The 22,020-nt window shown below is 47.5% G+C and overlaps 1 protein-coding gene across 2 annotated transcripts in view; it reads left to right on the top strand.

The window, feature by feature from the left end:
- Window positions 1–22,020, top strand: part of Rnf220 (ring finger protein 220) — a 212,544-nt gene that overhangs the window by 171,072 nt on the left and 19,452 nt on the right. For both annotated transcript variants that reach the window (XM_076860571.1, XM_076860570.1), the window contains exons 2-4: window positions 4,397–4,529; window positions 13,491–13,536; window positions 16,855–16,956. In XM_076860571.1, the coding sequence (XP_076716686.1) occupies window positions 4,397–4,529; window positions 13,491–13,536; window positions 16,855–16,956 (281 nt within the window). The remainder of the gene's footprint in view (window positions 1–4,396; window positions 4,530–13,490; window positions 13,537–16,854; window positions 16,957–22,020) is intronic.

The following is a 22,020-nucleotide window of genomic DNA, read 5'->3' as shown; positions in this document are numbered from 1 at the left end:
GCTGCGGGCGTTCCCCCCACACACTCACACACTCAATCAGGCGCTGTCAGACCTCCGGCCGCCTGGCATTTTGGTGAAGAATCTCTCAGCTAAAAATTGTTGTCAGTCCCATTTCCTCGTTATCAGTGCAAGGGCTGAGGCAGCGCCCGGGGATTAGCAGGAGCGGCGAGCGCCCGCGCCCGCCATCCACCGCCGATAACACTGGGCCTCCCGCCTCACCTCCCCCATTCATCATCTTTAGCACTGACAGCCCGACCCAGTCCCTGTCCCCATCCCCTCCGCGGCTCCCTACTATGCGGCTCAGCCTGGCTCCTGACTTCTCCAGGGAACTAGGCCTCCTGGAGAGAGACAGGATTCAACCTAGGCTTATGTGAACTAGACCCACCTGTGGCAAAAGGCCTTGCCCAACAGTTGGGGGAATTGTCAAGGGCAGCACCAGGAATGTTCAAGGAGAGGATGCTTGCTGACAGTCTGCCTCCTGTAGACTCTGGCGCTACCTGTGATGCTGACAACAGAGTTGGAGAAGGGATTTCTGTACAGGATGGGTAGCTGGACTAAGGATTTCTGGGGGTATCTTTGGCCTGAGATGGACTTCCAGATTCTGGGAATTGTGGAAAGGAAGAGCCAGAGGATGCCTCCACCCAAGCCTATGAAGAGTAGAGGGTTGAGGGCTTCATTCCCACCCCAGCAAGACCACAGCCCCCTCCTCTTGGCCATCCCCAGCGGTTTTATGGCCCATTTTATGGCCACTGTAATGGCCCAGGTCAAAAGCTTCAGGGAGCTGTATTCTGGGAATTATGCAAACGAGGAGCAGGCCCAGGGCCAGAGTATGGATTTTGTCATTAAACTTGGGCAGGCCATGTCGTTAATGCAGTAAAATCCACGTCATGACCACAGGTCTCAATATAAAATTATAGGGAACACAGCGGGGGAGGGGAAGCAGGGGGCCATGGCCATGCTGACACCTGCCACTCTAATTCCTGAGAAAATGGAGGTGGGATGGAGGGCACAGACTATAGGATTCTTCCGCTGATCCCTGTCAGTATTATTCCTGAAGCTGGAAGCCAAGAAGGCCCATTGTCCCCACAGGAAAACTGAGGCAAGCTCAGAAAAGCAGACTATTTAGTGACAGCAAAGCAAATAAAATGAGAACAGGTATTTGGGAATGCTGATGCCTGGCCTCCAAACATGGGAAGAGGAATCTGGGCCCCAGGAAGCCCTAAGAGTCAAAGTTGGTATCTAGGTAAAAAAGAGCCTGAACCCCTGATGTTTCCACCTCAGCTTAGACCATATATCCTGGATCCTCATTTTACAATCCTTCTCTCTCACCATTTCTCCTTTTAAACTTCAGACCCTGCTGCAATGAGCTGTTCCAATAACCTGGTCAACTTTCCCTTATTTATCCTTCATGCCACCCCTTAAGCATCACCTTTGCCTTCATTCCTACCAACCCCCCCTTTGGCCACCTGCCCTTCCATAGCATCCCTCATCGTTCCTGCTTTCCCACTAATATGTGATCTCCTAGAGGCTAAGAATGTGTTTTACTTATCTCTGAACTCCAGTCTCCCCTATGCCTGACATAAAATGGTTATTTTTGTTTATAAACATTTGCTGAATTAATAAATAAATGAAGCCATGGAATCAAAAGCCAAGTTCAGCAGACCCTGTCCAGTTCTAAGCCTCAATTTCCCCATCTGTAGAATAAAGATAATAGCTGAGAGAATTCCTAGGGCTTTACTCATCTCTGAAAGTCTCTGACTGAATGAAACAAGGAACAGAACTGAGACTAGAATCCTCATTTCCCACCTCTCACCAGGGCCACACCTACTTCCTTTACTCAGAGCTGCACTCCAGCTGTCCCCTGAACACTTGAGGCCCAGCCACCAAAGCACAGGACAGTAGGATCTGTTCCCCTCCTCAGAGACCTAGCCATGCAGGCTGGGGCCACACCTATACCACCCTGACACACATAAAGCCTCCACAGCTAACATCCTAGCTCTGCAAACATTATCTGACTTCTAGGACACTCTAATGGTTATTCCTTCCCTTCCTCTTCCTTTCTTTTGCTTCATCACTGAACATCTAGTTTATGCATGGCCTGCTATAAATTGTCTGTAAGTATACAAATGGATATGAAATGGTTCCTGTCTACAAGGAAATTACAACTTACTCATTTATTCATTCATTTGCTCCCATTCCCTGCCTGGTATACTTCTAAGCTGCAACTTAAATTTCATTTCTTTGGTTAAGCCTTCTCTCTGTTTCCACTCCCCAAAACACACTCAGAATGAATTGCTCCTTCCTTTGAGCCCTCATATGACTCTCCCTGGGCCTCCAGAGAAGTTATAATCTTGCTCAGAGTGTGTCAAAGGGAGGTAGGTTCTTGCACTCAGTCTGAACTTATACTCAAGTATAAGATTGTTAGATTTAGCAAATAAAAATATAGGAAAGAAATCTAGAGGTAAATTTGATTTTAGAAAAACAAGAAATAGTTTTTAGTATAAATATGTCCCATGCAATATTTGGGACATCCTCATACTACAAAATCAATTGTTGCTTATATGAAGTCAAATTTCACTGGGCATCCTGTATTTAACCTGCCAACCCTACCCAGGTGACCATCTTGGTCATCACTGGCATGATTTTTATCTTCCCAAACTGATTTTGAACCTCTCCAGGTACCAATAGGAAGAAGCAGCAAGGAGGAAGAACTGGGGTCAAGCTAAAGAAATCTAAAGGTGATATGTGCCTGTAATCCCAGCTACTTGAGAGGCTAAGGCAAGCGAATCACAAATTCCAGGCCAACCTGGGCAAATTATCAAGACCCTGTCTCAAAATAAAGGGCTGGGGAGGTAGCTCAGTGGTAGAGTACTTGCCTGGCATGTACAAGGCTCTGAGTGTCTTCCCCAAAGTTAAAAGGAAAAGAAAAAAAAAAGTCCTTCCTACAGCTATCCATGGATAGCTAGAGATGTTTCTAGCTCCTCAATCCTCATGCTTGTAAGCAGAGACTAAGAAAACACTGGATGGGTTTAGACATCCCAAGAGGGGTAAACTAAGCAAACAGAGGGCTCCTTCCTAGCTTAGTTTATTCTGGATATCGTTAGTAACCAAGCAGGAATAGAGTTCAGGCTCCCAGGTGGCTCCCAATATACTCATATATTGGGGATATACACAACTTAAAGGATATTTTGGAGACGAAAACTCAGAATCAATGAGACCTACAGAGGCCAATGAAGTTGTCCAAGGAAGAAATAGTGAAACCTGAATGGAGAGACTATAGATTCCAGGAATATTAAAGTAGACTGGTCAGGACTTGGTAGTTAAGTGTGCAAGAGGTGGAAAGGCAAGAGAAGGAGTGGATGATGAGGCTATTACTGGCTTGGGTGAGTAGATTAATGAAGGTATCATTTACGGTGATGGGCTCTGCTAAAGGAGGAGTAGGTTTGCAAGGAATGAAGAAGTTGAAGAACTCAAGTTGAATTGTTGAGTTTCAGATATTTCTGGAACATTCAGGCATTGATGTTCATTATATATTTGGATATAGGGGTCTGGAGGGATCTGGGGTAGAAATAGAGAATCTGCAATCAATAGGACATGGGTAGGAATTATAGCTATAGAATAAACTATATCATTCAGCATGCAGAATGAGGAGAGCAGAAGTTAAGGACAGAATCTTGGGGAAAATTAAAAAAATGAGAGAATGCTGCTTTGGAAATCATCTAGACTCTGTTGGTCTTTCCCACTTGATTGCAAGGTCCTCAAGGGCAGGGACTAGATCTGATTCCATTCTAGGATGACACTGTTCTGCACATGTCTATTTTGGAGTGAGTATGAGGGAATAGTTGTTGAATGACTGCAGAAACCATTATCCTTTCTCCCTCTCTTGTCTTTCTTCTCCGGATCTGATAACTGTGAAATCAATGAAGAAAGGAGAAAGTCAGGGAACCTCTAGATATTCTGGGTGATGGTATGATTAAACATGTGTGAAATGGAGTGATCAAGTTTGATTGCACAGAGCATTGTGTCCCAATAGACTTCCAAGAGGGGCAGCTAGCTGAGGAGGCACCATTTATGGCCACAGCATCTGGAGCTCAAAAATGAGTGATGTTTGTGGGCTTTCAGACCCTCCGACTCACCACTCTTCTAGATCAAGAAGCCCTAGGAGGAGCTGGGGTTGTGGCTCAGTGGTACAGCGCTTGTCTAGCATGTGTGAGGCACTGGGTTCGATTCTTAGCACCACATATAAGTAAATAAATAAGCAAAGGTCCACCAATAACTAATAAAAAATATTTTAAAAAGAAGAAGAAGAAGAAGCCCTAGGGGGTGGTAGCCAATATGGCTGAGTTTTCCTACAGGGACTGGAACAGCTAATGCATGTCTATCCTTCCCCTGCCAGGTAAGAAGAAAGCAGCAGCATTGTTTGACAGCCAGGCCCCGATCTGCCCCATCTGCCAGGTCCTGCTGAGGCCCAGCGAGTTACAAGAACATATGGAACAAGAACTGGAGCAGCTGGCCCAGCTGCCCACCAGGTAAGTCCCCTGTGGGGAGCCTGCACACTGGAGGATTTCACTGAAGCTCCAGCCACCAGGTTTCAGGAGCAGCCACCTGGCCACACCCCAGCCTCTAGGGAGAAGCCAGGATCCTGCTGTCATTCTCCACCACTCAGCTTTCAATCCTCAGATCCTCCAGCTGAATGGTACTGGAGAGTAGGAGGAGAGTGACCCCTTGGGCCCCAGCCTCAAAGATAAGAAGAGGAGTTGGAAAGGAGTGAGTCACTGCCCTAGGCCTAGTACTGCCATAGTTACTGCCCCAGGCTTACTATTGCCATGTAAGGCTTCGGGGCAGAATAAAGAAGCTGGTATGAGACCTGGCAGCCCCATCAGAAGTTCAGCCTGGTTCTGCCTTCCAGGCGAGTGAGCAGTACCATCTCCATCAATCTCAAGGACTGAGAGGTAACAATCTTGAGAATGTGCTCAGGTGTGTTCCCACCCCACAGACAGGAGGCTCAATCTCCTCAAGGACCCTGAGGAGGAGCTGGACCCTGAGGGGAGCAGAGGAGAGGTATAAAAACTTATCTCAAATCTTAGCAATATAAAGCAGCTATTCCATTATGCTTGTGTAATCTGTGGGGTCAGGAATTCAGACAGGGCACAGAGGGGATAGTGTCTGCTCCAGAGGTCTAGGGAAAGATTCAGTGGCTGGGAGCTGGGATCATCTGGAGGTTGATGCTGGCTATCAGCTGGGACCTCAAATGGGGCTGGGACCAAAGCACCTGCACATGACTTTCCCATATGGCCTGGCCTTTCTCAGCTTAATAACCTTGGGATAGGTAGATTTTTAGGACTCCAAAAGCAAATGTCCCAGCCAATGAGATGGAAGCTAAATCACCTTTTATAACCTAGCCTCAGAAGTCATTTAATGTCACTTCCACATCTACTCTATTGATGAATGCAGTATTAGCCCACCTAGATGCAAGGAAAAAAGGAAAAGTGCCCCTTTTGATGGGAGGAGTGGCAAGGTCATATCATAGAAGAGAACAGGGGGTTCTCCCTATCCCACTGCTTTTTATTTAGTTCAAGTCATCAAACTTGAATGATCTGCTTTCCTTCTACTCTCCCACCTAACCTCCCATGCAGGGTGCAAAAGATCCAAAATGGTCCCTGTCCTGGGAAGCTCAGAATATGAGAATACAGAGTCAGGCACTACAAACCCCAAAGCAAAGAAGCTGCTATATGGGAAAAGCTGGAGCTGTGGGGGTATCATGGAGGCACCCAACCCAGCACAAAGTAAAGGAGGCTTCCTGAAGGAGGAGGCTGTGTGTGTGTGTGTGTGTGTGTGTGTACAAGAGATTGAATCCAGAGGTGTTCTACCACTGAAGTACATCCCCAGCCCTTTTTATATTGAGACAAGCTCCCACTAAGTTACCCTTGCTAGCCTCAAACTTGTAATCCTCTTGCCTGAGTCTCCCTAGTAGCTGGGATTACAAGCATGTGCCACTGTGCCCAGCTCTGAGGGAAGAACACTGAAGGAAGAAGTATTAGTTGTCAATTTCTATGTTATAAATTATCCCCAAATCTAGTGGCTTAAAACATTTATAATCTCAGTTTCTGTAGATCATCAATTCTAGTGCAGCTCAGCTGAGTGGTTGTGGGTAGTTGTGGCTACTGGTTTCATGAGGCGTCTCATGAGGCCACAGTCTCAAGATGTTAATCAAGACTGTGGTCATCTGAAAATCTGACTGGGATGGTAGGATCTGTTTCTAACATGGCGGACTCACATGGTTGTTGGCAGGACACCTCAGTTCCTTGACATGTAGGTCTCTCTGAGGGATGCTTGAGTTTCCCTCTGACATGGCAGTTGAATTCCCACAAACATGTAATCCAAGGGAAGCCACAATGCCTTTCATAGTCTAGGAATTCACACACTATCGCTTCCCCTATATGCTATTCTATTCAATAGAAGCAGGTCACCAAGTCCAGTCCCTCAAGGGAGGAAAATTAAGCTCTATAAGCTCTGCTTCTTGAAAGGAAGAGTATCAAAAGAATTTGTGGGCATACTTTAAAACCCCCAAAGAAGACTACTACTAATAATAATCCTTATTGAACATTCACTATGTGCCAACTACTTTACATTGCCTTAATTTATTTAATCTTCACAGCAACCCTTTGGGGTAAGTGGAACAGTTGTATGTTACTTAATGATGGGGCTATGTTCTAAGAAGTGTGTCCTTATGCTAGTTTTGTCATGCAAACATCATAAAATGCACTTATAGGACTGAGATGGCTACAATATCACTAGGTGACATAATATGTGATCACTGCCACACATGCAGTGGGTCATTGACCAAAACATCATTATGTGGTACATAACTCTAATTATTACCCATTTTACAGATGAGGAAACAGAAAGGTTAAGTGACTTCACTAACATTGCACAGTTAATAAGTGGTAAAGATAGAATTCAAACTCAAGAAATCTGACTCCGGTGCCCATGCTCTTAATGCCACATCCCCCAAACACTTACACATCCAAGACTGACCTGCCAGGGGTAGAAAGTGAAAGAAACATCCTCACTGTCCAGGAAGAGTTCTGTGTAATTTGCTCCCAATGGAGGATGTCTCAGGAAACTGAAAACAGAGGCAGAGATGGAGGGACCTGCAGAGTCTGGTGAAGGCAATGTACCCTTGAGGGTCTGGAGAATGGGAACTCTCTTTCTGCCTCTTCATTGGGACCCCCCACACACACACCTGTACTGCCCAGGCCATCCCTTAATGCCCAAAGCCTTCCTTGTTCAACTTCCATCCAGGACCTTGCACAATCCCTCATCCCCCACGTCTTCCCAGGAGCATCCCCTTTCTGCACACCCTTAACCCCTGTGCCTTTCCCCACCCCGCATCTGCTTCCTGCCCCTCTGGCTGTGTCTTGCGTCCCCAGCATCTGTCCCCTCACGTCCGGGTCCTGCCCAGCACCCCCTTCGCCCAAGCCGCCCTCCACACGTGCACGCCCTGTGCCCCCGGCACGCCCCCCTCCCCACCAGCGGGTGTCTGACAGCCGGACAGCGGGATCTGCACAGCAAGTGAAATTCCCGTCGGATCGATAAAGCCGAAGCGCTGGCGGCGACGGGTCGATGGTTTTATCTGTCTCGGCCCCGCCGCGCCCCGCGTGCTGACAGTCGGACCGGCCGGCAAAGGCGTTCAAGGGCAGCCGCGCCCGCCGCCCCCTCCCCTCTCCTCGCCCGCGCTCCCCTCCCTGCGGCCGCTGCGCCCACTGGACTGCAGGCTGGACCGGCCCGCCACCGCCCTCGTGATTTATCTGGATTTTTAATTGGAAAAAATTTGCGAATTAATTGATTTCAGGAACTTGCCAATTAACATTGTAATTGGGTGCGTGATAAATTCCCAAGGAGCGTGTCAGCTCCCTCCGGGCTGACGGGCCGCGTGCGTGCGCGGGGCTGGGCGGGTGGCGCGGAGGGAGCCCCAGCCTCGGCTGTCCTTGCCCCGCCCCTGCCAGCTCTCCGGAGGACAGAAGGAGAGCAAAGGAGGCTGGGAAAAGATGAGACACCAAGGCCTCTGACACACGTGCCCTCCTTTCTTCTCCCCAACATCGGCATCTGGACAGAGAGGGACCTTAGAGTGGCCATTTCACAGATGGAGAAACTGAGTCCCTTAAGAGGGCAGAGCCCAACCGCGGGCATACGCCATCTACAGCCTGTGACCAAGGCCTCCTCCCCAGCTCTCCAATTCTCTCTTGTTTTTCCCCTTGTTCCCTCTCCCAGCTGCTCCTCTCTCTTCTTACCCCTGATAGCCCTTGCCTTCTGCTTTCCAACTGACCCCTTCCCTGTCTTACCCTGCCTTGTCTTCTTTGCCTCTGGGAACTTTCCTTAGACTGGCCCACTCCTGAGTCTTTGGATGCTGCTGCCAGGGTGCCCTGCATCAACCTGGATGAGTGCCTCTCTCCCACGTGGCTCTGCTTGAGTGGCTCTCCAGGTGGGTCTGTTCTGCCATCAGTTCTGTCAACCCAACAGCACAAAGCAGGCCTCTTTGGCAACCAGATGCTATTTTGGTCACACCCAGGGGCCCACAGGAAAATCAGGGAACTTACCCTTCACAAACCCAGGCACAACACATAGATGTGCACATAAATCTCATTTCCACATACATAAATGTGCTCACACAACCTTGAAAGAACCACCTTCCCAAAGATGCACATTCCCACGGGTACATGGCCAGCCAGACCCTCCCAGAAAAAGTAGTCAAAACTTCCTTTGGCACAGCACATAGACTTTTCAAAACATTTTTACATCTGAGATCAGAGACAATGCTCACACACCCTCCTCACGTCAACCCATCCTGTCTTTCCTCAGTCCTACACAAGGGCTCCTTTAGACCCCAGGATTTAGCAGATAGAACAAGGTCAATGTTCGGTTGAGGACAGATTCCATGCTGGAAGGAGTCCTAAACGTAGTAGCAGTAATGAGAATATTTGTGAGCCAGGAGGAAGCTCTCCCAGAGCAAGATGGGCGACAGAAGAAATGCTCTGGAAGCCAGTGGCGTGTATGGACTGGGGGCAGAAGCGGGGAGGCAAATGAGGAGGTTGGCCCAGGTGCAGAGGATGCTTGATGAGCCTGCCCTAGGACAATGGCAGTAGCAGTGGGGATGCAGGAGAAGGGATGGTGAGACACCCGGAGGATGAAGAAATCAGAAGATTTAACTGGGGTACTTGGAGAAAACTTTCCAACCTGGATGATTGAGAGGGTGGTGGTAGCAGAGAAACAAGTATCTGAAGGGAGGAGGAAGCAACAGGCAGGGTTCTGGGCAAGCTGAGCTTAAGACATGTCTGGGATGGTGATAGGGTAGGAACTGCATGTGTACAGAGACAAGCGGGAACATAGATGGGAGCTGAAGATGGACGAACAGGTCCCAGACCTCTCTGTGGCCCTCAGGCAGGAGTTTCCACCCAGAGGAAAGAAACAGCTTTAGTCATGACAAGATTGCACAAAGCTGAAGGTGCAGGTTGGCTTCTTGGGGCCTGAGCTCAGAGATCTCCTCTCGGAGGCTTCTAGAGTTACTGTGAGAGCTGGCTTCTGGGCGGGAGAACTACTTCATTGGGCAGAGCTATAAGAGAACTGAAATAAGCCAATGGAGGCTGGGTGACTCTGGAGGAGAGGCGGGCTGTAGAGATGGCAGTGCCCTCACCCCCACTTAAGCCTTATTTAAGGCCGGCCTCGGTGTTTGGTTGGGTAATGAACTAGATAAACAATTCCCCAAATAGATTAAAACGAAGTGTAACTTACAAAGGCGGCTGGTGATGATGGTTTATTCCCGGGCAGTGCACCATTTCTTTATTTCCAAGGATAATTCAGTGTAAATCACCTTAATTAAAAGTGTCAGCCCAGCCCATGAATATTGTACTTAGGAACGCATTTCCTGGGTCCCAGTTATAATTTAAAACCCATGGATCACTAGGCAGCGAGTGGCTGAGCAAGGGAGGAAATCGTTGAGGGCGGGCTGTGGAAACAGGGAGGGACAGAAGGCAGAGCTGATGGACTGGGCGGGAGCTGGGCTGCCAACAGCTCCCAGAGCACAGACCTCTCTTTCCAAGCAGGCCCCTCACCAGACTCCTCAGTCTCTGGGAGACCAAAGAAACTTGGAGGTGATGGGGTTGATGGAGGAAAGGTAGGGGGGGCCCTTGCTCAGAGCAAGGGAAAGAATAGGAGCTGGTATCAGCTCCATGCAAGGAAAGGAAAGAGCATTGCTAGGAAAAGATCCAGAACATGAACTTGACCAAGTAAGAGGCTGGACATCCTGACCCTGAATGGCCCAAATCTATTTATCAGCAAAGTGAAGCCCAGGGTCAGTAAGACCCTCCCCAAAGTGACATAGCAAGCAGAGGAGAAAAAACTCAAGAGTTCTGCAAATAAGCCTGAGCCCTGCATATCCTTAGAAAGATGATGTGGGCAATTAAAAAATGAGCACTCTGGGGGCTGGGGTCTTGGCTCAGCAGTGGAGCGCCCGCGTAGCACGCAAGAGGCACTACGTTTGGTCCTCAGCACCACATAAAAATAAATGAATAAATAAAATAAAGGTATTGTGTCCAACTACAACTAAAATATATATAAAAATAAGCACTCTGGGCCAGGGTTGTAGCTCAGTGGTAGAGCACTTGCCTAGCATGTGTGAGACACTGGGTTTGATTCTCAGCACCACGTATAAGTGAACAAATTTTAAAATAATTATAAAGGTCCATCAACAACTAAATATATATAAATGAACATTTTGTGTGAGCATGGAGGCTATAGTCCCAGCTACTTGGAAGGCTGAGGCAGCAGGATCTCATGAGCCCAGGAACTCAGGGCCAGCCTAGGCAATGTAACAAGACTCCTCCTTCCCTGTCTCAAAAAATAAATAAAATAAAAACCAACACTTCAGATTTGGTCAGATACAAACTCAAATCCCAAACCCTCCACAGACTGTGAACACAAAGTTGTCACATAACTCATTAGTCAACTTTGTAAAGTTTTTGTGAAGATTCAGTGAGATGAGACATTCAAAGCCTGTGTGTCTTAGGCAGGCACAGTGTTGCACACCTGAAATCCAGCAACTCAGGAGACTGAAGTAGGAAGACCACAAGTTTGAGGCCAGTCTGGGTAACTTAGTGAGGCCTTGTCTCAAAAAGGGAGTGATGAAGCTCTGGGGTAAAGCACTCCTGGGTTCAATCCCCAGTATCTGTGGAGGTGCAAGGAAGCCTGTAACTATGATATATAGTGGGTGTACAATAATTGTTCATTCTTTCCTTTTCTGTTCTTACTTGATCCAACTAGATACTACTTATATCCCAGTTGGGGATAAGGCCTGGTAAACACACTGTATACATTAGATGCCTCACTATGTAGGCAGAAAGGTGATATTAGTACTTACTTACGGAGTGAATTGAAGAGTATAGTAATGATAAAAGTCATGAACTCACCAACAAGTTGCTCCTCGAGAGTAGCTCAGTTTCCCCTCTGTATCTCCGATGCCTAGATCAAAGCCTAAAATGGACAGGAATGAAAGGTAATTGAATGGGACCTTTTCTGTCTGTCCTTCTTAGCCCCCTCTGTGTGATCTGACTGGTAGATGGCTCTTTCTTACACTCAGACCTTGGTTTTACCCTTTTGCTGAGCCAAAGGCCTCTGCACTGTGGTGTATGTGTGTACCTCTGGGGATGACTGTGCATCTTGGTTTGTGTCAGTGCCTGTGGATGTCTCACCTGTGCATGTTTATGTGGACCTGTATGCATGAGCAGATTTTCCTCGCATTGAATTTGTCTTTATGGCCACATCTCTGGAATTATGACCCTGCAGCCCTGTGTTGTATGCACTCTCTAGGTGTGACTGCATGTGTATATATGCCTATTGGCAACATTATAGTCTGTGGATATGTGTGTCCCAACCTCAGCACTATTGATACTTTGGGTCAGATAAGTCTGTATTATGAGGAGCTGTCCATGATACTGTAGGATGTTTAGCTTCTTCTACCCACTAGATGCCAGTAGTAATCCCCCTCTCCCCGCCCAAGTTTCAACAGTCAAAACTATCTCCAGGGACTGGGGGTTTAATTCAATAGTAGAGTATTTGCCTGGCATATGTAAGACCCTAGATTTTATGCCCAGAACTGCAATACACACACACACACACACATACACACACAGAAATACTCCCTGGACTGGCAAACAGCCCTCCCCATCATTGAGGTCACTACTTTATCCAAATCTGCTTGTGTTTTACTTGCACATTGGGTGTGTCTAAGTTTGACCCTGTGGATGTCTAAGAACATCTGTTGGTGTTTCCTATGTTTTTTTGTTTTATTTTGTTTTTTGTTTTTTTGGGGTTCTTTAAGCCATCCTGGGGTATTGGGGATTGAACCCAGGGCCTTGTGCATACTAGCCAAGCTCTTGTGGGTATTCCCTAGGTAAACACACTTAGTATATTCATATACATCTCACATATTCTGCATTGGATGTGTGTATATCTTTTGTGCCTCCTGGATGTTTCCATGGATGTGCTCCACATGTATGTGTGTCTATATGGAGACCCTATAAAAATGGGCTGCATCTGCCTTCGTACATGTATTGGCCAGCACCTCTGTATACATGTATTTGTGTGTGTGTGTGTGTGTGTGTGTGTGTGTGTGTGTGGGCACTCAAGCAAATGTGTGAGCACAGATGTGGTGAGCGTAGCGGGGGCAGCAGGCAGGGAGGGACAGGAACAGGGATATTAATGTTTCTGAAGTGGATCTGATTTGATACGTCTTGTTCCATTGTCAGCATCTGTTTAGCGGGGATTTGTAATACTTTGTGGCTCTGGATCACTCATGCTTAGCGCAGGATGTGGCCTTGCATACCAATTTTGTTATTAAACACAGTCCTCGCCTCCCCCACAGCCCATCCATCACCTCCCGCCCCGGCCCCCGCCTGCTCTGAGCTGCCCACCATATTTCAGGGCCCAGCTCCCGCCCGCCTGCCGCGCCCGATGCCGGAGGGCCTGGGGCTGACAAATTGAATCAGGGGGAGATCATTCCTGGCCTAACACAGTTTGCAGCGTGTTGGAGGGAGAATTGACAAGAGCCATGTCAGCTTCATCACCCCAATCCCATAGGAGATAAGAACAGGCTGGGGACAGGGCGTGGGGAAAGAAAGGAAGCCTCCTAGGCAGGCAGAATTTTTAGGGCTAATCCCAGGAGTCAGGTAAAGTTCCTTTCCTCAGATCCACTGAGGAGTCTCCCATGCCTTGTATGTGTATCTCTCTACCAGTGATCAGCATGGCCTTTGGCCCCAGATAAAGGCTGATAAGGTAGGCCAGGCCACTGTGTAGAATAGGTTGGGTGGTATTTGGCTAAGCTGGATGGGTAAGGCTGGCTATACCATCTCTCTTAGGTTCTTCTTGGTACTTTAGCTTTACATACCCTGGGCAGCAGGTATAACGATCAACCCTGTTTTCTTCTTTCTTGGCAGCAAGAATTCCCTTCTGAAGGATGCCATGGCTCCAGGCACCCCCAAGGTAGGTGGTCAATTATGTTTTCCTCCTGTCCATCCTGACCTAATTCTACCCAGATCTGGTTCTTCCTGAGAGAAAGGAGCTCCTCCTGGATACTCAGTGTCTCCTGGGTTTGAACATCAACCTAAGGCCTAGAGCTACTGTGTGGGGGGGGTGGGGGTGGGGGTGTCTCATCTGACTTCCTCCTAGGAGGAAGGAGAGGGATCAGAGTCAAGAGTGGCTTGGGGATATGGGCAACCCAAACACTAAGGCTGGGAGACTAAAAGGAGGAAGATGAGCTGTAGCAGGTGAAGAAAAATATAGAAATCGAGTTAAAGACAGTGCAAGGCCTTAGAAGCCAGACCACTGGGTGTATGTGCAATGCAATAAGGAACCAGAGAGGATGTTGGTGATCGAAGGAGACAGTCTGCCCCTCTAAACACACATTATGGAAGAGAACCTTGAAAGCATCAGATGGAGAAAGGAAACATGAAGGGCGAGTATCTATCTCAAAGGAGGGGCCAGAGAAACTTAGTACAATAACATAATTTAATGCTGAGAACTCCCTACAGAGGAAGATGGTACTTCTCCAAAGATGATGATTTGGAAGGGATGAGGACCTGGAGGGGAACACTAAGCCCTTACCGATAAGTATCCCCTGCTCCACCCCCAGCATAAGGTTGCCCTTCTTATAAGTTTTCAAAATAACCCCCTCTTAGTGCATATTATAGAGAGTGAGGCATGGGTGTTGAAGCTCAGGGAATCTCAGGAATCCTGCACTTCCAGTCAAGGTGAGGTCCAGAAGGCTGGGAAGGAGATACAGGAGGGACAGTTAGTGTGTTAGGAGGACCACAGGAGAACATAGTATCCTGAGATCTTAAGGAAAAAAATGTTTTGGAATGTATGGGTGCTCAGCAATGCAAAAGGGAAAGGCTGGTGAGGGACCCACTGTATTCGGAAGACTTAAAGTCATTGATGACCTTTGAGAGGGTCGTTTTGGGAAAAAGAGCCAAAGTGATAGGTTTCACTTCTGCAGGGTTGGCCTCACTACTCTGCAGGCCTTTACAAAGGATAAAGGTGAACTTGGCACCTTCATTTTAGAAGTCTCTCAGCTGCAGTCAGCTGGAAGAGGAGAAGCAGAGAACTGAGCCCAGCTTTGGACTGGTGCAGGCCCTGGCCAAGGAGGCAAAGGCCTGCCAGCCCCAAAGAGAAAGGTGGGAAAGCCAGGCAACTGTGACTCACAGAGGTAGGGAGCCACACTGGCCAAGCTCAGCCCAGCCTGCAGCATTGAATGGTGTGGTTAAGGAAGGTCATGACAAAACTTGCACATTGGCCAATACACCAGTGACATCTGACATCTGAGCATGGCTGGAAGGTTTGGGATCTTGGACACCAGAAAGGCCAAATATTCTAAGGCCAAATCCTGAAAATCTGCATCCATTCCTACCTCCCACATATGCAGACCCATACACAAAGCCTGGTCAGAATACACACACAGGAAGTCTTAAACTTGGGCACATTCCCACAACCACATACACAGGAAGAGTGGCCACCAGATGAGACAAGAGACACTTGCTCACCCACTTCCAGATATACGCTTAACCCTCACAGCTGAACAGTTTCTGACCTATCCTTGGCCTTGACCTCAGCTTTAGGGAAGCAGGTCATGGGGGAAAGAGGTAGGAGGCAGAAGGTTGAAGCAAGAGACTAGGAAGATAGGGAGAAGGCGGGAGGGAGGAGGAGGAGAGGGCGAGGAGGCCTTAGACAAGATTGATGGCCTCGTTGCCATTAAGAAAAAAATTAGCCGGTGGCGGCTATCATATTAAAGGGTGAAGAAGCCGTGAATTATTTTCTTAAAGATCTTATCGCTTACAATGATAATTTTACCTTCCAAAAGGCCACTTTTAATGAGGCGAAGAGCCAGGCAAAAAGTCATGATTTAATGCCGAGATTTTTTTTTCAAAACACATTTTACTGCTTTTTGGTCCATGTTTAAAAAGCGCCAGTGACCTTTTTTTATTCTGCTTGCCCCAGGTGTAATGCTGAGGCCTCTCAGGGCTTCTAACCCAGAGAAAAAGAGAGAGGAAGGAAGGGAGGGAGAGAGAGAAAGCGCACACAAGCATGAGTTTTTCATGGTGGGGGACCCACATTGTTCACCCTCCTCAGCGTTGGGACCAGAGTAGAAGGACATTGCCTGACATCACCTTCTTTCTGATCTAGGGCTGAGTTGCCCACAGGCCTCCTTTTGGGCTTGGGTGGGTGAAAAAGGAGATGCCAGTTGCAGGGAATCCCACTCCAGGCTCTCTGCAGCCTCCTCTCTGGGCCGTGGGCGAGTCAGGGATCCCTGCCAGATCAGCAGCTGCCCCTTCCCTTCCCAGAGCCCTTGCTTGAGGATGTGCAACATGGCCACCGCATGCGGGTCACATCCTAAGGCTCAGTCGGAGATGAAGGATAAATGGTTGCTCCATCTTTCCCAAATTGCTTTCTTTGGGCTGTCACTGGCGATTTGGCATGGCTTTCTAGGCTGGGGAGGACTCCTAGGGAATTGTGTGCTTCCTGCTCAGAGCTGTGCAGGCTGGAGAAGGTGGGGGGAGGAAGTATGGATTGCTTTTAGGCCTCTGGGCCCCCAGTTTGCAGCTGAACAGGCCTTGGCAAGAGCTGGCTCTCAGGCTGAATGTGCCATGTGGTATTTAGAATTGTGGTGCTCGCAAACAATTTAAAGTAGACAGTTTATTAATCTAAACTGCAGGCGTATGTAGAAGAGGCCGTGCAGGATTGACATGGGGGGATTAGTTTTGCTGGGGTTTTTGCTGGGGTCATCGCCACAGCACAGGGATAAATGGACCCAGCGTACATCCCTAGCTGCACGCGGGAAACTCATACATACTATTTAATTTACTGTCTCCATAGAGGGCTGCCATCAGCCTGTATTAGGGGCAGGCAGGGTGGTAGATATGTGGTTTTACCCCCAACCTTTCATGGGGGTTTCAGAGTGTCTGCTCTCTAAGGGAGAATAAAGCAGGTTCTGCCCACTGTTCAGCCCACAGAGAGTGGACTGAGAGTGTCAGCTCCCTGGGGCAGAGATTAACTGCAGCAGGGATGGAGGTTTGGATGCTCTGGGGTGGTGGGGAGTCTATACCTAGACCTAAAATCAACCATTCTCTCCCATAACCATACTCCTGCGCCTGACCATACGTCTTCAGAATCTCAAAGGTGGCCTTCTGTCCCTCTGCCCTACTTCTTTCTGCTTCACTCCCAAAAGCTCTACAGGACTGGTAACTCCAGGGGACTGACTACAGGTCCCATTTGGTCTGAGGTCACTTGTCTTTTTTCTTCTTCCAGTCCCTCCTGTTGTCTGCTTCCATCAAGAGGGAAGGAGAATCTCCAACAGCATCACCACATTCATCTGCCACTGATGATCTGCACCACTCAGACAGATACCAGGTGAGGAGGGAGTAGCAGGTGGCCATGAGAGAGAAGTTCATCTAGGTGAGAGCTTCAAGACCAGGCTTGTTGCTAGCTTTTCCCCTCCCAGGGAGGTCAGAGAAGAGGACTGAACTGTGTTTGGTTCCCTCTTGTGTCTAAGTAAACTCAGAAGGCCCAGGTGCCACTGATGGATGGATCTTAAAGATGGATGGTTCTTAAGGAAAGATGCCAAGGTCCCCTGGGGTCTGCTGGGCTCAGAGTACCTCTCAAGTGTCCTATCCACCAGGAAGTATCCTAGGGAGTTTTGCTTTATAAGAAAGCCAGAGACATAGGCTAGAATCACTGAAGATTTTAGTCTTCGAAAGCAAGATGTGTAGCCAGGCATGGAGGCACACACCTATAATCCAAACAACCCCGGAGGCTGAGGAAGGAGGATCACAAATTTAAGACCAGCCGCACTAACTTAGTGAGGCCCTAAGTAATTTAGCAAGATGCTGTCTCAAAATAAAAAGTAATAATAAAAATAAAAAGGGCTGGGGATTTGGGTTCAGTGGTTCAATCCCTGCTGGGGGAGTGGGAGTGGGGAACACACACAGGATCTCTTCAGCAAATCAACAGTCAATCCTGCCAAAACTTGGTATCAGGCCCGTATAGAGAAACAGGTAGATAGATATTGCCTGTGGGCAAACAGGAAGGGAGTCATCACACAGTCCTAAAAGATCAGAGCAAAAAACCGAAGGGAGCCTAAGGATAACAGCTTAGCTATAGATGGCACTTCTTTGAGTAGGAAGGAGAAAGAACTTCCCTCAGAAGTTTTTACCTAAGAGGTAGAGCCCTGCCTTTGGGCACCCCTGTCAGAAAGAAGAAAACAAGGCCTGCTCCAGGAAATTTATCTAAATGGCAGGAGAGCATCTGAGGGATCCCCAGTATGAACAGGGAAACACAGCCCTGCTCTGGTGGAGAGGCAAAACAGTAGGGAGTGATAAGCTGCAGTGGAGAGCCAGGGTCCCTGCTGGCTCACACCAAACCTTGGTGGGAACTAGAGAAACGTGTCCTCTCAGGCACTCTGTCCTCCCAGCTGACACAGTGTGGAATCAGGGTGCAGAGCTTGGAGAGAGGAGTGCCAAGTGTGGGCTTGACACCAGCCTCCACTGGCACCTCCTCCAATAAATGCCTTTGTGTAGAGCTTGAACTGAGTAGCCCAAGTGCCAGTGCTGGAGAGGAAGCCCCACCCTCATGAATCCTGATTTGAGAGCAGCAGCCCAGTCAGCCCCCAAGGAGACGTTGCCCTGATCCAGAAAACCCTGATGTGAGGTAGAGAAATGACCTCTTGGGCATCCTTGTCTGAGAGGAAGACGAGGCTCTGTCCTGGAGAGTTTCACTGTAAAGGCTAAGCAGAGCCCTGCTTTTAGAGGCCCTACTTCTCTCACAGCATCAGTCTCACCATCTGCTGAACTAGGAAAAGAATAGCCATCAGGCAAAAATCACCTCAATTCCTTGACACACACACACCTGTTCCTACCCCCAAAATGTTGGTGTATCTTTTATTCTCGACAGAATACCAGAAAAGTTTCTTGCCTAAAAAAAAAATACATGTATGATCACACACATTCATACACAGCATTGTACATGCAACTAACTCAGGAAGTGAGGAAAACTCTAGAGCCTATCTAGATGCTTCTCAGGTTAAAACCCAAGACCCCGTCTATACTCTAAGTTTACCTCTTAAAGGACAAATCAAATTAAGTGACTTCCTATAAAATAAAGTTCAAGATCCTCTGCATAACAAGACCTTCTGTGATTTAAATTCAACCTGTATTTCCAGCTTCCATTTCTGCTACTCCCCTCCATGAGTCCCATGGCCTATGTTCATTGACTCAATGCTACCCAGCTGCCCTGTGCCTTTCCTTTTTTGCCTCCTTATCTTTACACAGCTGCTTCTTCTAACAGTGCTATTTTACCCTACCATATCAAATTTCTAATTATCCTTCAACATCCTGCCCAAATACCATCTCCAAAAGACTTGGTGGTCTTTTCTCATGACCCCTGTGTCCTTGTTATTGCCCCTGTCACCCTATGTTATGATCAACTGTTTAGGTATGTTTCAGTCATCTATTGACGCCTAACAAACTATCCCAAAACCCATTGGCCACTTATTATTTCTTTTGTTCTGTGGGTTTACTGGGCACTTCCTCACTTATGCAGCTCATTCAGCTAAGGACTGGCTGGGCTAGAAGGTCCAAAATGGTCCCATGACATGTCTGGGAAATTGGAGTGCCCTGGTCCTCTTCCGGGTAACCTCTTGGCTTCTTAGAAGCCTCCTGGAAATGTCCCACCAAGAGGGTAAAGGCCAAAGTTGCAAGTCCAAAGCTAGATCTGGAACTCACACAACATGATTTCCATAAGTTTCTATTAGGCAAGTCACAAAGCTAGCCCTTAATCAAGGGATGAGGAAATCCAGCTCTCAAGAGGAAAAGCTACAAAGGACTGTGGCCACTTTTAATCTATCATGAATCTGACTCTTCACTCCACTTGGAGTTCCTCCAAGGCAAAGACCTTGTCTTATCCTTCCTTTACTCAAAGGTTTATCTAGTACCACTCATATTCAGCCCAGTGTCCTTGCCTTCAAGGGGTTAGACTTGCAAATAGATAATTATGGCCCAGTGCTATGACATGGGTATAAATAAATTTTTAAAATAGCACAGTGAAAGGAAGGAAAAACAGCAAATTTCATTTGATGAACAAGGAAGAAAGGGTATTCAGTACTATGCAGGGCATGTAGTACTATGTAGGAAAGACAGAGAAGTACAACACAGAATGATATGTCCGAGGACCTGTAAATAGTTCTTTTATTTATTTATTTATTTTTAGAAAGTACAATGCTAACTGAATACTAACTACTCCCTGGATGTGCTGTTGGAAAGGGGAACTGGTAGGAAATGAAGCAGAAAGTAACCCAGGAACTAGCTAGGCATCCCCTACTCTTTATACAATGCCTGGCAAGTAGTAGTTACAGTTTTGCTAGATTTTTAAAATTGTTAAAGTAAGCCAGGCATGGTGGTGCATGCCTGGCTTATTTTAACAGTGACTCCAGAGGCTGAGCCAGGAGGCATGCAGGTTCAAGGCCAGCCTCAGCAATTTAGCAAGATCCTGTCTCAAAATTCAAAATAAAAAAGGATGGAGGATGTAGTTCAGCATCCCTAGATCCCCAGTACCAAAAATAAGGTTTTAAAAAATTGTCGAACTAGTACTTAAAAGCAGGGGGTACTGGTTTCCAATTTGGATTCCCATTTACTTAGCTCCTGCTAGGTGCCTAACCCTTTTAACCATTACCCCCCTTAACCCTCCTGGCAACCATATAAACTAGGACTCATTGCCCCCAATTTATTATTAAGGAAACAGGTGTAGAGAATGGAAGTGACTTTTCTGAGAACATACAAATTATGACAAACATAATTTGTTTATGGTAGGGCATGCCTACAATCCCAGCTACTTGGGAGGATAAGGCAAGAGGGCTTTAAGTTCAAGGTCAGTAGCATGACCCTGTCTCAAAATAAAAAACAAAATAATAACATAAATAATAAGAACTGGGTATGTAGCTTAGTGGTAGATCGCCTCTGGTTTAAATCCCCAGCAACACACACACACACACACACAAAAGGGTGGGGGGGTGGAGAAGGAGGAGGAGTATGGGAGAAGGAGGAGTTTACCAGTTCACTTCATGCCCAAAAAGCCAAAGAAAAAAGAAAAAAAGATAGACAGGAGTCCCCAAATCCCCTTCAGGGCACACCCCCAGTGATGGAGGATTTCCCACTAGGCCTCAATTTCTAAAGATTCTACCACCTCCCAATAACACCAAGACTAACACCTGGGCCTCTGGGGGGCATTCCAGATCCAAACTATAGAAGTTTCCCAACCCTGTACTGGGCTTAAGGCTTCCCTCACAATGTCCTTCTCCTTTACTGGTATTTCCTTCATGCTAGACCTTTTGCTGGGTGACTGAATAGAGATGCCTCACCAAACAATAAAAATACATGTGATCAGAGGGAAGCCAGGGAACTATTGAAAACTCAGAGGAGGCAACAAACTCAAGACTCTAGGAGATGGGGAGGAAGAATGACCTGGAAGGAAAAATGAAGGCTTGCCAGTCCTTAACAAGTTAAAGAAGGGAACTGGGGGGCATGGGGCATGGAGTATCTATCCCTGAGTGCAGAGCATGGATGCTCAAAAAGCTACAGTGTCAGGAGGGCAAAAGGAGGGAGTAGGTATGGAAGAAATGTCTAGAGATAGGGTAGAGCAGGGTAGGTCTGTGTCACTGTGTAGATCTTCTAGGTGGAAATCTACTGAAGGATTTAAAGAAGGGGAAATAGGGTTAATTTTGAACAAAAGAGAGATCATACTGAGTGAATTGTGTGGAGGAGGGGTTGCAAGAAGACAAACTGGAGACTAAAAGATGAGCTGAGAGACAGGTGCAAATTGAGAAAGCTAATAAGATTATGAACTAGAGCAGTGACAACCAAAGTAGGGAGAGCCATTAAAGAAACTCTCAGGGATGTCTTGCCTATGCCAAGCACCATGCTGGGCTCTGGGTTCACCCAAATGACTCATACATGGCCTCAACCTGGAGTCATCAGCTCACTGATAAAAACTTGTACTAACTATAATGAGGATACAGAGATGGAAGGGAGGGAGGGAAAGCTTTTTCGATTAGGCCTGGAAGGATGAGTAGGAGATAACACAGGAGGTGGAGATGAGAAAATTCAAGAAATCTTTAAAGGGAGATTCTCAGGATGGATTCTACAGGAATGATTGAGGGGTGAAGAAGGTGGGGGCAAGAGCGACTCTCTATTAACTGTGGGCACACCTGAGTGATGGTGGCATTCCCTTATGAACTGAGAACCCAGGAAGCAAGCGCCTGTTTGGGGGATGCTGAGCTCAGTGTTGGCCATGAGGTCCTCTTGAGGAGCTTCAGGGGATGTCCAGCAACAGTGAAATATGGGGAATCTTCTACTAGCAGGAACGGGATGCACTGGGCTAAGTAGGAAAATGTTGGGAACTTGCGATGGGATGGCCAGCGGACGA

This window comes from Callospermophilus lateralis, chromosome 7, assembly GCF_048772815.1.
Source record: "Callospermophilus lateralis isolate mCalLat2 chromosome 7, mCalLat2.hap1, whole genome shotgun sequence".
NCBI lineage: Eukaryota > Metazoa > Chordata > Mammalia > Rodentia > Sciuridae > Callospermophilus > Callospermophilus lateralis.
This window is presented reverse-complemented; position numbering and strand designations above follow the sequence as displayed.